The sequence below is a fragment of the Eleginops maclovinus genome, chromosome 1 (assembly GCF_036324505.1).
Source record: "Eleginops maclovinus isolate JMC-PN-2008 ecotype Puerto Natales chromosome 1, JC_Emac_rtc_rv5, whole genome shotgun sequence".
Taxonomy (NCBI): domain Eukaryota; kingdom Metazoa; phylum Chordata; class Actinopteri; order Perciformes; family Eleginopidae; genus Eleginops; species Eleginops maclovinus.
In genome coordinates, this window is record NC_086349.1 from 10,476,674 (window position 1) to 10,490,282 (window position 13,609).

The 13,609-nt window shown below is 38.1% G+C and overlaps 1 protein-coding gene across 2 annotated transcripts in view; it reads right to left on the reverse strand.

Moving 5' to 3' along the window:
* Positions 1–3,824: 3,824 nt before the first annotated feature.
* The window catches only part of sema3bl (sema domain, immunoglobulin domain (Ig), short basic domain, secreted, (semaphorin) 3bl), a 57,230-nt gene continuing 47,445 nt past the window's right edge, over positions 3,825–13,609 (reverse strand). Inside the window, exons 11-16 of one of the 2 annotated variants that reach the window (XM_063883670.1) lie at positions 11,343–11,574; positions 11,158–11,249; positions 10,848–10,889; positions 10,528–10,753; positions 10,050–10,177; positions 3,825–8,833 (exon numbers count right to left, since the gene is read on the reverse strand). In XM_063883670.1, the coding sequence (XP_063739740.1) occupies positions 8,321–8,833; positions 10,050–10,177; positions 10,528–10,753; positions 10,848–10,889; positions 11,158–11,249; positions 11,343–11,574 (1,233 nt within the window). In that variant the 3' untranslated portion in view covers positions 3,825–8,320. Of the gene's footprint in view, positions 8,834–10,049; positions 10,181–10,527; positions 10,754–10,847; positions 10,890–11,157; positions 11,250–11,342; positions 11,575–13,609 lie in introns of both variants that reach the window. The other variant, XM_063883660.1, reaches the window with a different exon arrangement.

The following is a 13,609-nucleotide window of genomic DNA, read 5'->3' on the forward strand; positions in this document are numbered from 1 at the left end:
CAACTTGCTAGTAATAAAGTAGCTTTCTTCAAGATGAAGGCTCCCGTGATAAAATATTTTCCTGGTTCTTAATAAGGTCTTAACCAAGGTAAAAAAGAACTGAAGAAGCCAAAAAACTAAACAAAAGTAAAAACTTCTGAGACATTACTTCACACAGATGGGTCACTTGGAAATCCATCCCTAAAAACACAAAAACTTTTCCTAAAACAAAAAGATGATTCAGAATACAGACAGAATGAATCATGGCATGCTTTCCCTATAAATACATGTGGGCCTCAGATTGAGATCCGCTGCAATAGGATCAATGTTTAACATGTAAACCTTTTGTGTAGTAATATTATTTGACAAACTGCAAGTCTTATTCCCGGAGTCGCTGTCTGATCCATTTGATCAATTCAAAATGTTTTATGGATATTTTGAGAAAGTGCCAATCCACAACAAAGAAAGGAAAGAAGGATGAGTAGAACCATGTGCGCCATTGTGAGCGGTGAAGTATCAGAAAATATGGAGGAACGCTTTTACTGCCATTTGAGATTTATTTGCATTAGGCTGACAAAAGCTGTCATGGCAAAACATTTCCTAAAGCTTCAATCACTACATAGGGAGCAACACAAATAAAGGACATTATTTAATATGGAAGTATTGAACATTATGTCTAACAATAATTACAGTAAACAAGATGGAAAAATTCCATGGACAAACTTCCTTGGGTGTTTTGTATTGAATTGAATCATGTGTGTATTATTTTTTTACCCCAGTCATTTCCTGCCCTAATCTTAAGCGAAAATTGGCTTAAAAAGAAGAGAGTATGAAAGTGTGTATAATGCCAGACTTTAGAGACAGAGCAAAGGTGTAACAAAATAGTCTATTGATATTTCATTTGCCAAAATTGAGTGAAAAGATTTGCACAAAAAAAACCTAATGTTTGAACACTTTAGGCCAATGTAATGTCTGCAGTCAGCCAGTGTGAGACTGAATTTTTCCAGGACATGGACATAAAAGGGAAACTTCCTGCCTCCAAACAGGGTCTTTGAGGAGGACGTAACCTGTTTAGCGGGTCAGAAAAAAGTAAACCAACAGGGACCGCCTGGGAAACACTGAGGTGCTGCTATAAACCTAAATAAGAGGTTATAAAGCTGCTTCGTCCCACAACTTTAATCTGAATACATTTAACTGTCACAGAAACACAGGATTGTGGCCTCATTTGTCTTGGGAACTCATGCAAGACCGGAACACAACATCTTTTCAGTCTAAGCAAAGGAGGTAAAAAAGAATGTGGAACTGCTGCTGGAATTGTATGCTGTGTCATGTTTACGACTTTTAAAAAGAGGTTAATTATCCTGGGAAATTCTAGGCTCCAGCAACAGCCTTTTTAGCAGATATTATAGCATTATACATGTTTAATCACTTTTGCTGTCACGTGTTATTATACAAACAATTGAATCTTCTTTTATCAGGTTTATGTTTGCCAAAAGAAACTCAGGGCCATTATGTATATTTAATTATATACAAATGGACCAATTTAGTACCACTAAACCTATAAATGAGGCTTGCTGACATACTGTGCCGAAAATAGTTCAAATGTGTTTCCTTATTGTTTCTCAATGTTTAGACAGCAACAAGAGGACTCTGCATCATCACAAAAGGGTTTTATGTACCCTGAACCAATAGAGTTGGGTCTTTCCTTCAAAGTCCAAACAAGTTTCGTAATGTATATGTCATTACAAACAAACTTCAATACAAAGAGTTCATAAAACCTTCAAAGTTTGGTAGTATTCTTAGACTGGAGTCCAATCAAAGCGTTACTTTGTCTTTTAAACCTTCCTCTTTTAAGATTGATTCAATCCAAACAGTTAATGTGCATATTGCATATCCACATAAAATACTGGTTCTTCATTCTTAAAGTGAAATAAAACAGCAACAGTTAAATATACCGTAATGTAGGTACCTGCACACTGGAATCACAAATCCCTAGGACTTGTTTTAAATGTTATTATAATGTTTTCAGGTAAAGTAGTAGTTGTAGAAGTACAAGTCATTGTTGTAATATAGAATTATAGTATTTGTTCAAGGGAAACATGTAGTGGGTGTAAATATTTTCAGTTGTGCGATTTTATGGACTACTTGCTCCCCATGAGGTGAAATCCCAAAAGAAGTACTGCATCAAAGTGGAGCAATAAGTCATATGGCCTTTAACATGTCTGAGTCTTGATATATACTGTGGAAAACCACAATCTTTTAGAAGGACAGGATCTAACCTTTCTAGTCCTAAACCAACATCTCAAACATAAAGAATATTTACAACTATAACAAAGTAGTCATTTTGCTAAATATCACATTTCATATTCCTACAGAAATAACAGATTTTCTGTCCAGCTAAAACTGTGGGACAGAAATATGTCCAGTAACCACTGAGTAATTTCATTGTATTGCATTGTCGTGTTGCCAAGTTGCAATTGTTCATATATACTGTATATTAGTATTGCCAGGCAGAATAAATTATCAGTAGGTTTTGCAGATTAAAAGATGGACCTATAAACCAATTGTTTTCGACGACAATGCTAGTGGTGAGGGATATTTAAAAATATAAAATAGAGAAAAATATCCTTACTTAACCTCTTAACTGTGGTCAGGAAACCCCCCTTTAACTCTAACTGGGCCCCAATCTGCTTCTGAATGAGCTTCAATGTAAACCATCAAAGGTAGTCAAAGTTTGTGCTCAATGAAAAGCAACCATAACGGAAAGCAACTTAACTATAGGTTGTGTTTGTCTAATACTTGGTTGGACGTAATTGTTTGCAGGGGTTTTTTTTATGGGTCTGTGGTTGCATACATGCTTGGGATGTATATAAAACCTTTTACTGAGTTAAGGATTGTGGTATTCTGTTCCTGACAGCTGTGGGCTGTGTTAGCCATGGTTGTGTAAATGTATTTGATTTCTCATAAACACTGAAGATATGTGTTTCTATACAGTTGGTACAGAAGCATGAGATGTGTTCTTCTGTGTATCTGTATCTGTAGGGAATGAGTGCAAATATTGTATGTGAGCTGTTACATCTGCCTTTATTAAAAAAAAAATGCTATCTGGCATTCATACTATGTAGCAATATTAGCTCCCTGAAATTGCACCTAAAAAACCTCTCAAAATTTTAAATGGCAATTTAGTCATATTACAGCCAACTGAAAAATGCTCAAGGGTCATCAACCTCATCAACGGAATATGGCAGGCAATTTCAAGTGGATTTCTGACTTGACACATATAGGCTTTAAAAGTTGAAATAAGTTGTAACTAAGGCTCCTAGTGTGTGTTTTCCACTTTAAAAAAAGATGCTTAGGAGCCTTCAGAGTTAAAATAAGTTTCTTGAAGATTGACTAAACTGTGGATAACATAAACAATAGGCCCACCTGAATTCCTTCTATAGTGGATGCAAACGTTTTATATGTAGCAGCTTGGTTGAACATTTGTGTGTTTGGTCTTTATGTATGCACATGTATGTGTGGACATTCACCCTACATTTACGTGTGTTGATGTGGCTGCCGTAATTGTCGTGGTGTGAAGTCGTTTAGTGGGTTCGTTTGCAGGTTTAGGTTTTATGAGACGGTCTGTTTGCTAAAGCGACAAGCAGCCATTGTTACTGCACATTTCCACAGATGCTGGTTGCCCAATTATCCTCCAATCACATGCATGGCCAGACCCAGGCACTGGGTAACGTAATGGGCCGACACTCGGTCTGTAAATCTGCAATCACACGCTCATGCAGGCACATGTCCTCCTGGCTAATAACACTTTTGAGAGCACACACAGAAAGAGGAAATACCAGAGCTTTGCACAGATACACTTTTTTTTTTATTGTAACTTCATTATAGGGAGTAGCATTTATGTTTTGACCCCAAGGTTAGGTTCCCCTAAAAGTGTTTCTGATCTGATACCCCTTAAATGCCATTTTTTTAAAGTATACATTTAACATTTCGGGCCATGTCTATAGAAAGAAAGACAAAAACACAACTAGAAATAATGAATGAAAGCAGACAATACTATATTCTATTGGTTGTTTGGGTAAGTGATATTACTTATTACTACAAACACTCACTCAAGGATAACTTTCTGTTAGAAAATCAACTTTTAATGCTGTTAAAAAGCATAAAGGTACATAGCATGCATGGTACAAAGACACTTAAATAAAACATAAATATGCAATCAAATTAGGCTCTGTCATAGACCCCAAAACCAGCACAACTGTACAGTACAATTAAAGGGACACAGAGTGTTGTTGCTTGTATGTTCAGTAAATTAAGTGCTCTGCATGAATCCCAATGTGTGTTGAGTTCATGATGACTATATTGTGCCTATTGGACAGCTGACCTTCCAAGTTCTTGGACATCTTGGTCCTGAGATGGATAAGATTTATTTTCTAAATGTGTTTGCTGCCGTATCTGCTTTCACAGTGCAAACCAGACGAACCCTATTTGTTGCTTTATGTAGCGAAGCTGTGCAGACAATCAGTGATTAGTACAATCAGCTGGTGAAGTTTGAAAGGAGCGAAACCCTGCTACAGATTTACCAATAGGCACAATATATGGATCATGGTAGAGTTTTTGTCAAATGATAAATCCATCAAGTATTCTACAACACTGTAAAATACAACAGGTGAATATTAAAAAAGAAAAAAGGTGCAGCAAGTTTACCATGTGTTTGAAATCAAATTTAAAAACTACTAAACTACTCTGAACCAGCTGGATCGTGGACTATTTAAACGCTTTAAAAAATGTGTGAGATTAAATACCGCATCACACTTTTGTACAACTATACAACAACTAATACATTTGAAGGATTTACAATGTGTGTTTTAAACATATTGCAGTTGTTTTTTGGTCAGCAACTCAAAAGTCCATACCTTGCAAAACACATAATAATCAACTTTTAGTATGATTTTTGTGTCACTTTAACTATCAAATCACTTTGCAGCAAAAGCGGTGTCTGGCTTTTTTTTTCGAGGACATTTGCTTAAAATGGAAACATTTTAGTTTGCAATCATAGTAACAAAAGTCATACCTTTAACAGTTTTTAATTCCTGATGACAGTAATGTAGGTTCAAAATGGGCCCACATGATCAAAATGATTCCACCACATCAAAAACATATTTTTATAGTCAAGAGCAGACCAGACAGAAGTAATTGTGTAGCTCATGTGTAAATCATGACAAGAATGAAGTCTACATTTAAGTTACAATTTTATTAAAAACAAACTGTCAAGAAGGTTATCTACAACATAAAACACATTTTTGCGTCTCTTTTTTACCCTGCTAACTGTTTCTCTGTTTTGTGCACACCATGCTCCTGTCACTCTATCATCTTTTTTACCGGTTTAGATATACATCAGAAGCAATATTTTTAAAGGAAACACCATAAGTGGACTCTAATAGCTGGTCTCTCAATCCTCAATCTAGAAAAATAAACGTTGCTAGAGTAATGTGTGTGTTTAAGTGTGCAGTACAAACTGAGGATTTTTTCCTAAATACTCAATTTATACAGATGAAATTTTTCAAAACTGGTTTTTAAAAGGTAATAGTATTTTATAAAGGAAGTCTTCACAAGATGATAATAGTACCTTGTTTTTTGAACATTTCTCCCCTTTGTTTTCTTCAATTACTCTGTCTCCCTTTTATTTGTCTCTCAGGAGCCATTCACACGCCATGAAGGTTAAAAAGGGTCACCGGGTTCACAGGTGTTAATGCTGTTTCCTGGATAATTTTAAACAGTGAGAGGGCTCCCAGGATATCAATGCGATTTTTAATATGTACACATTACAGGGACTTTACCCTTCAGCGGCCATATTGGTATAGGTCCTCAGTTCTTCTCAGCTTTCTGTGAACAGCTGTTTATGTTTCCTTATATGCCATCAAATGGATCCTTTAAGAATGTGTTTATCCAGTTCATACTTGGAAACTGATTACTTGACTGCTTGACAGCCAACATTTGATCAGTCAAATTATAAATGTGGATAATTTCAGCTTGGATTGCTTACGTACTTCGACTTGTATTAGAACGAAGTTCAAAAGTACCATCTGGCAACTTTAACCAAAGACACATTACAGACACACTTTGTTTGTTCTGTGAAGTATATGCAACCCATCATTCACACAACTCTCCACTCACCCTCATTGATGGGGCCAGGAGGGGTTGCTCAATGCGCGATGAAATTCCAAGCCGTCATTAATTTATTCTAATTGTTACATTGCTGATAGTTTTAAAAGGAACTCTTGATTGTATTTCAGTCCTCCACATACAGTCCTTACTGACATTGAAGCTTGGAATTGATTTGATAACCCTGTAACCTGTCTATACCGTCCTCCTCTCTTTTTTAATTATTTTATAAAAAGTAAACTCAATAGGTTGCTAACCCTAACCCTAACTACATCACCCTGTTTTTGTATGTGTTTTCAACCCTCTGTTTCTATTTCCACCTGTCCCTTGTAAAATAAACCTCTTTTCAGTTTTGATAAAAGTTACAGTATATTTGAACAACAAAACCTGAAGTGAAAAACAATGTGGAGTATCATGTGTTCAAACCATGAACCGTCATAAAACCAGTGTTTACAAAGCAGAAAGCACAAAAGGAGTCGGCCATTAGAGGTGACCCTTTCTTTTGTTCCCTCTATTGTCAGTAGCGAGCTACAGCATACAGAGGAACTGTGGGAAAATGAGTTTAGTAGATGATTGAAGTGTGAGATGAGGCTGAGACAAAGAGGTCCGTCTTTTGAAAAATATATTTGAAGATGGCGTTTACTAAAGACATAACATTTAGAACGTAAGTATTTGCATGCGTAATTGGTGTTTAAAATCCCAATTGAGTTGAGGTTCAATTTATAAGAAATCCCATTGAAGCAACCATCAGCGATCCACTGTGGCCATTAGATACATTCCAGGAGATATTATGGTATGTGCCCAAAGCATGAAAGTTTACCACTGTGAAATATCCCCTTAAGGTTCGGTCTGGGAGGAATCTTGATCCGTAGCTGGTTTTGAATGAAAAGTTCAACCCACAACAGTAAAAATAAAGCAATGTGCCTTTAATCTGTTGAACCATCAACAGTCGTCTCATGGTAGCTTCCAGTTTGAGCTAGTTGAGCTCTTGCATTCAGTGTGATGGGTGAGTGGGCTTTCGGTTCATGTAACAGTGTGTTTGTGTGTGTGTGCATGTACAGTGGCGAGATCAGATACAGAAAGGCTTCATTTTAACTGCATGGTTTGGCTCGACTTTTTTGGTAATGGATGCTTTTCTCAATTTTCTGTTCCCATATGATCGTAACCTCTCAGTCACATGTAACCGCCTTGAAATAATCTTCACTGCAACATGCCACGCGTTGTGTTTTCAATTCAGCTCTTGCTAGATCTATTGGCAACCAAACAAAGGAACACATTTTTTAAATTAAACTAACCAAATGATTCTTCCCGATATTTTAATTTTGCCTCCTAGTATGGTTCAACTCACTTGGAACCTCAACCAAGGCGTAATCAAAAACAGTAACAGGTGCTATCAACCTTTGCTACAATAAAAAAGAACAGACCAAGCAAGTCGAGCCATAACGTACAATGCATTTAAAAAGGCGGCAAATGCCCTGGAAGCATTAGTTGCAACTAGTACACTGCAAACTCAGTTTTTTCTTGGCTGAAGTCACACATGAATATATCTTTTTTTGAAACCCAAGTGCAGAGCAGGGAAAGAAACGTGGACCATTAAATACCAAGTGGGAACAAGATGAATCCAGTGATTGCATTGTGAGAAATACGAAAACAACAAATCGAAAATAAGTGTATGTGTCTTTGTCTCAGGGCTGACCTTGACAGACTTGCTATTTTGTAGTCCAAGCATGCAAAGTATGTAAATGTGATGTTCCTCTCTTTTGAAGCCCACTTTGCCAAGAGCTAACACGATTCATCAGAGAGTTAGTCCACAGGCATGCGTTGTTTGTTGCGAAGGTCTTATTTTACTTGATAAAATGAAAGCTGTCATTTCTAACTGTGAAAGTATAGAATGGCAAACTTGTGAGAAGAGCAGGAGAAGTCCTTGGATGTCTAGATATAAACAAAAACATCCACTCCACTTCACAATAACAACCTGTTCATTAGTAGTCCCTTTTGTGCCATCATTCCAGAAAACCCAACACTTCGGAGTTGGAAATTTCAGTGCTAGAGTTTCCACAAATAGGAATTGATGCTGGCCTTTTTGCTGCCCATTTTATCTTATCCTTTGCAGCAAATGTTCTACTTTCCTTTGTCTTTCATTTTTCTCCTATATGCCCTGCTCACTTTCTTTAAGTTACTCCTCCCAGGCACTGAGATCCCTCGGCGTCCTGTTGCGTTCGCCGGAGCTCTTGCTACGAGCCTTCCTAGCGCTCTCCTGCGCTTGCCGGTATTTCTCCAGCATGCTTTTGTGTTTCCTCCTCAGCTTGTCATTGCACCACATCCTCTCGCAGTACTCCTCAACGTGGGGCAGGTTCGACGGCCCGATCAGCTGCATGATATCCTTGAACCATGTGCGCGATTGGCCAATTTGGCTTGACGAGCCGCCCCTGCTGTATGTGCTACAAGGCATCCAGGCCCGGTAGCTTCCTGCGGACCGGTCTTTGAACGCATCGGAGAGGCCGGCGTTGTCCCGTGCCATGAGCTCATCCACAGTCTCCCCCTGGAGGACTTCGAGGGTTAGACGGGCCAGGGTCTGTGTAAATCCATGCTCTCTGGAGCGGCAGATGTACACGCCTTCGTCCTGGCGGAAGAGGCGACGAAACAGGAGGCCCTGCTCTGTAGACATCACGCGGTCATCAAGATTTACCTGAGTGGGGCAGAGGGATAATGTGTCTACTTTTAACTTTAAACACCATACTGTTTACGTTCAAAACATGATGCAGTGGAATTAAGATTTTAAGAAAGAAATGTAATCTTAAAATGTAAAAATACAGTTTGTATTTCAGATTGGACAGTGATTTATTAGAATGGGATTATTTTGCCAAGAATCTGTGAATGGCAAAAATGATGTCTGACTACAAAATGCAAAGATTTTAAATGATTGAGGCCTATAAAGGGAATTTAGGCCACTCTGTAGTTTTCATGATTCTATAGCATCTTTATTTATCATCAACGTCTTTTTTCTGTAAAACAAATATTGAATATCTGAGCGAAGAGCATGTAATCCAATTTGAAGCATGAAAGAATAAGGGGTCTTTGTGCTGTTTTCTCTGCTTGAATTACATTGGCAAGAATGTACCATTAAATCCAGTCACTGTTAGTTTGTACTTTTTCTCCACCCTTTTCTTTCCTTTCATTGTCTCTTTCTTTCCTTACCTTTCTCCACCCAAAGTCTCTCCTCTCCTCATATATTACTCTTTTTTTTCTTCTCTATTTCCCTCCCCCACTTTGGATTCCATCCCTGTGCTTGTCGAACTATCCCTTGGTGCCAACACAAACATGGCAGCCTTGTCAGCTGAAGTGGCAGCCACATGTTTATTTACAGGGAAATGGATAGGGGTGGTAATGCCTTAATACTCGCACGGCTGACCGAGACGCTCGGTTGAGCTTGGAGAAACAAACTCTCCAACAAATGAACGATTACTGTGGGTGTGGGCACACGCAGCAAAATCATTTTCTAAGTAGAGCTTTAAAATGACTTTGCAACACAGTTTAAGTCCCGATGACAGGCCGACATTGAGTGACACTTCAGATTACAGCGGTCAATGTTGGAATTCACTGTTTATCTAACAGAAAGAGTGCTTGTGCCATTTCCTTTGAAATATAATTGGTTCATTTCAACCGTATGTCAAATGGCTGTCAAATGTGTCAACCACGTGCCAAATTCACACGCAAATCTCATTTTTAGAGGCAAGACACATTTAGTCCGGCAGTTAAAGCCAGTTACTTCAGCCACAGTGGGCCAGAAATGTCATTCTTTTCCATGTCATAACTTCTTCCGGTTATATATAAATTGGGATAGGGTGGTAATCTATCATCACGATATTGGTTTTGGTCTTAATGTTATTTACTTATCATCTTACCTCCTCCTTGCGGTCATCACGTTGGACTAGCCAACTAACTGTAGCCTGCGGAGAGCGAGGAACACACTCCAGAAAGGTGCTGTTGTTCTCTGTCCCATACACAACCCTGTCTTCTGTCACATCAAGGTCTTCTGGTTGAAAAAGGGATTGTTTTGAATAAGAACAACATTGTAACCAGATTAGTCAGTCCAAAATACTATCTTCAATGTAATGGCGACAAAGAACATTTCAAAATGTCCCCAGTCTGGGATCAATAAAGTTCAATACTGTTCTATTTTTATCTCCCCTTTTAAAGTTTTATAAAACATTGGATCTGATTTATTTTATTTAAAAACTGGCAGCCCCAAATATTGGTTACTAAAGGTACTGAAACATGACCAGGTGCTGTCCAGAATTTCACTGCAACCAATTTAAAAAACATTTTAGCATAACAAACACAGAAGGCACACAAATAAAGGGTTAAGTTGGTTACACTTACCACTCATATTCTGGTCCACACACTGCAGCACAGGGTTTCCGTGCCTAATATCCTGTCTGCGATAGCGTCGTTTGCTGTTGGGCATGTAGCTTGCACACAATGATCCGTCCCAAGCGCAGTAAGGGTCTCTGGCCAGGCAGCATTCGGCGCAGGCATTCCCATAAGTCTCACAGCGGTGCAGCTTCACCTGCGCCACACCTGCAGGCGAGCCCACATACAGTGCTTGCTGTTGGAAATAATGAGAACAGAAGAAAGGGAGTAAGGCATGATGTTGGTCACACATTTGGTTAGAAGCATTAATAACAGTAATTATAACTTACCCTTTTTACAGATATGTCCATCGATGTAATTGGGGTTGGCACCTGCAATAGTTAAAATAGTTGATGTGTGAAAAGGCTTAGAACAAGAAAAGTGACAAGCTCAGGAGTAGAAATACCGTTAAAGAAAAGGGAGGCAACAGCTTTTTCTTTAAAGCCATCTTAGTGTTTCCTTATCTGAACACAAAGAGGCTTTACAGACACAATGAATCAAATATACGATGAATGGCTGCCTATACAATATGACTTAAAGAATTAATGATTGGGGAAAAATCGGGAAAATTGATAGGACACCTGATAGAGCAAAACGTACTTTGAAGACTTGAAGCTCCTCCAGTGTGACCTCTTCTGTTTCTAGGCTGTTCCCACTGTGTAGAGCAATGACCTTTAATACTGTGCCAACGTCTGAAATACACAAATCAATAAGTTACAGAAAGGAAAAATTATTCTCTGCCACAATATATAATATGTTTAATATTTAATTCACAATAATATTACCTGTTCCAATGAACATTACGTCATACTGCCCGTCCTCCGCCTCAACCCGGTCAACCACGATTTGTTTCAGCTTGTAAGGCATGTTGGCCTTTACGAGCACAGGCTGACGCAGAGCGGGAAACACCGGCCGCCACATCAATGGGTGGCTGCGGGCAAACTGCAGCACTGAATCAGGGAAGTCCTTTGTGCTGCCAAACTCTCTGCCTGGCTGGTTGGTGATTTTACTAGGGCACTGAAGGTGGAAAACATTTGGAGAAACAAAGGAGATGGGTTATGAAAGATGTTGGTAAAATCTTTGGCTGGCTAATTAATAATGAGAAAGCCTATTTTTTGCCGTTTGCCGTCACAACTTAAATTTCCACCATGTTCCACCACTTTAGGTGTATTTCCAAAGCAATGTGGCATAATTATGGTCTTGAAAACTTTGGAATGAACCCTCATTAGCACTTTTATTGGGCCTGAAAACTTTGGATGACAGTTCAAAACCATAGTTGTAAAGACCTGGGTTTGGAACCAGCTTTATGGAGGCAGAGTGTGCTGTTAGTTCAAATCACTCCCATTCGTGCCAAGGAAATTACAAAAAGAATGCGCTGGTTCTTGGCTGAGATACTTTATCAATCAAATAATCAAGAGGGTTGAACACTGTCCAAATAAAGGCATGTACAAAAACCATATGACCTGTGTTTCACCTTAAGTTTTGCAGTTTAGTGCAATTAAGATAAATAATGGTAGCAATGGGGCGATGAGTACTGTCTGAGTTTACAAGACTCAAATGTAGGCCTATTTGGCAAAATAGCACAAAAGGGGACAATCAAAAGGTATGTTTGGGGTTCATGTTACTCAAAAAGTGTCACTTGAATAGACCAGTGAGCTTCAAAATAATTGGTTGGTTGGTAATGATCATTTCACTTAAGCTTTGAAATATTTAGAAGTTCCTTTAGGGCCTATGAAGAAAAGAGACAAACTGGTCCTTTTATCATCTTGTGGTTGGTATTACAAAACATATGAATAAGAAAAGTAATACAGCAGCAGTGACTGACTTAAAAGAAAGCATATGTCAAAGTCTGACAAATAATCATAAGTTAAATGAGATAAATATTGTATTCTCACAGGAAACGCATTCCCTGATATTGCTGTTCCAGACTTTTATACTGTTTGGTAGAATTATTGTTATTTCTGCTTATCACAACAGATACTGATCGAAAATAGCTCTCTAATGGTCTGGTTTCTATTTCAGAGGGTGGATCTGAACTGTGCCGGGATATTAGACTGGAATCTGAACAAAGTACTGAAGTATGACATTCCTCAGAGTATGACTTACTTAATGGCTTCCATTACAATTTATTACAAAGTGTGCAGAATGTGTAGGCAAATCAAAGTCCGAAACGTGCTGACTTAAAATGATATATTTCTTAACAGTATGCTTTTAAAATAAGTAGCCGGTAAATTGTGACGTTTGGGTATAACTTAAAATGGGATCCAAGTATACCTTTACCTTATCTTTTGGTAAGCTTCAAGCTTAAATTAATACAACTGTCATTTTAACATGGAAAAAATAAACATTCTTTCACATATTTTAATGCAAGACACTATTTTATTTATTACAGATTTCCCCATCACTCATACTTGTGCAGCTGCCAATACAATTCATTGACATGTCAGCGCTTTAAACAGCTCACTGAAATACTGTGTTCATCCGTTTGTACACGGGTAAAACTGGGCCAGCTCCAAAATCTCTTGTCAACTCACACCTCGACACCAACAGGGAGCCAAGTTAGGATTAATGTGAGTGAAGAGAGGTGAGCATATTTGGCAGATTTACTGGGAATGTGAACGTGTTTGCATGTGTTTTGAGCACAGAATTTACGAAACATACCATAAGGTGCGCTGAGTTCCAAATCATGGAATAGGACTTTTTCTTATTTCTTTATCAACCTTTCAAGTTTCGGTTTTAGGCTTCTGCAATCTTTCAATGTCAAACCAGAATGCAAGAAAATCTAATTTTTGTAAAACTTCCTGATATGGCCCATCGATTACAGCATCATTTTGACGTACGGTATAAATTAGGTTCCAAAAAAGTATCATCTAGTTCCTACTATGGGACAAAAAGTGAGCTTGAATAGGCAAAAATAAGTTAGCACAAGCCTCTGTTTGAATGAAGGCACAAAAGTTGACACTCCCCTGACAGATAGATTAGTTCTTTCACAATGAGGTAACGGTTAAAGTATATTTTATTTCAATATAAGTATTTTTTTTGTTTTGTGTAA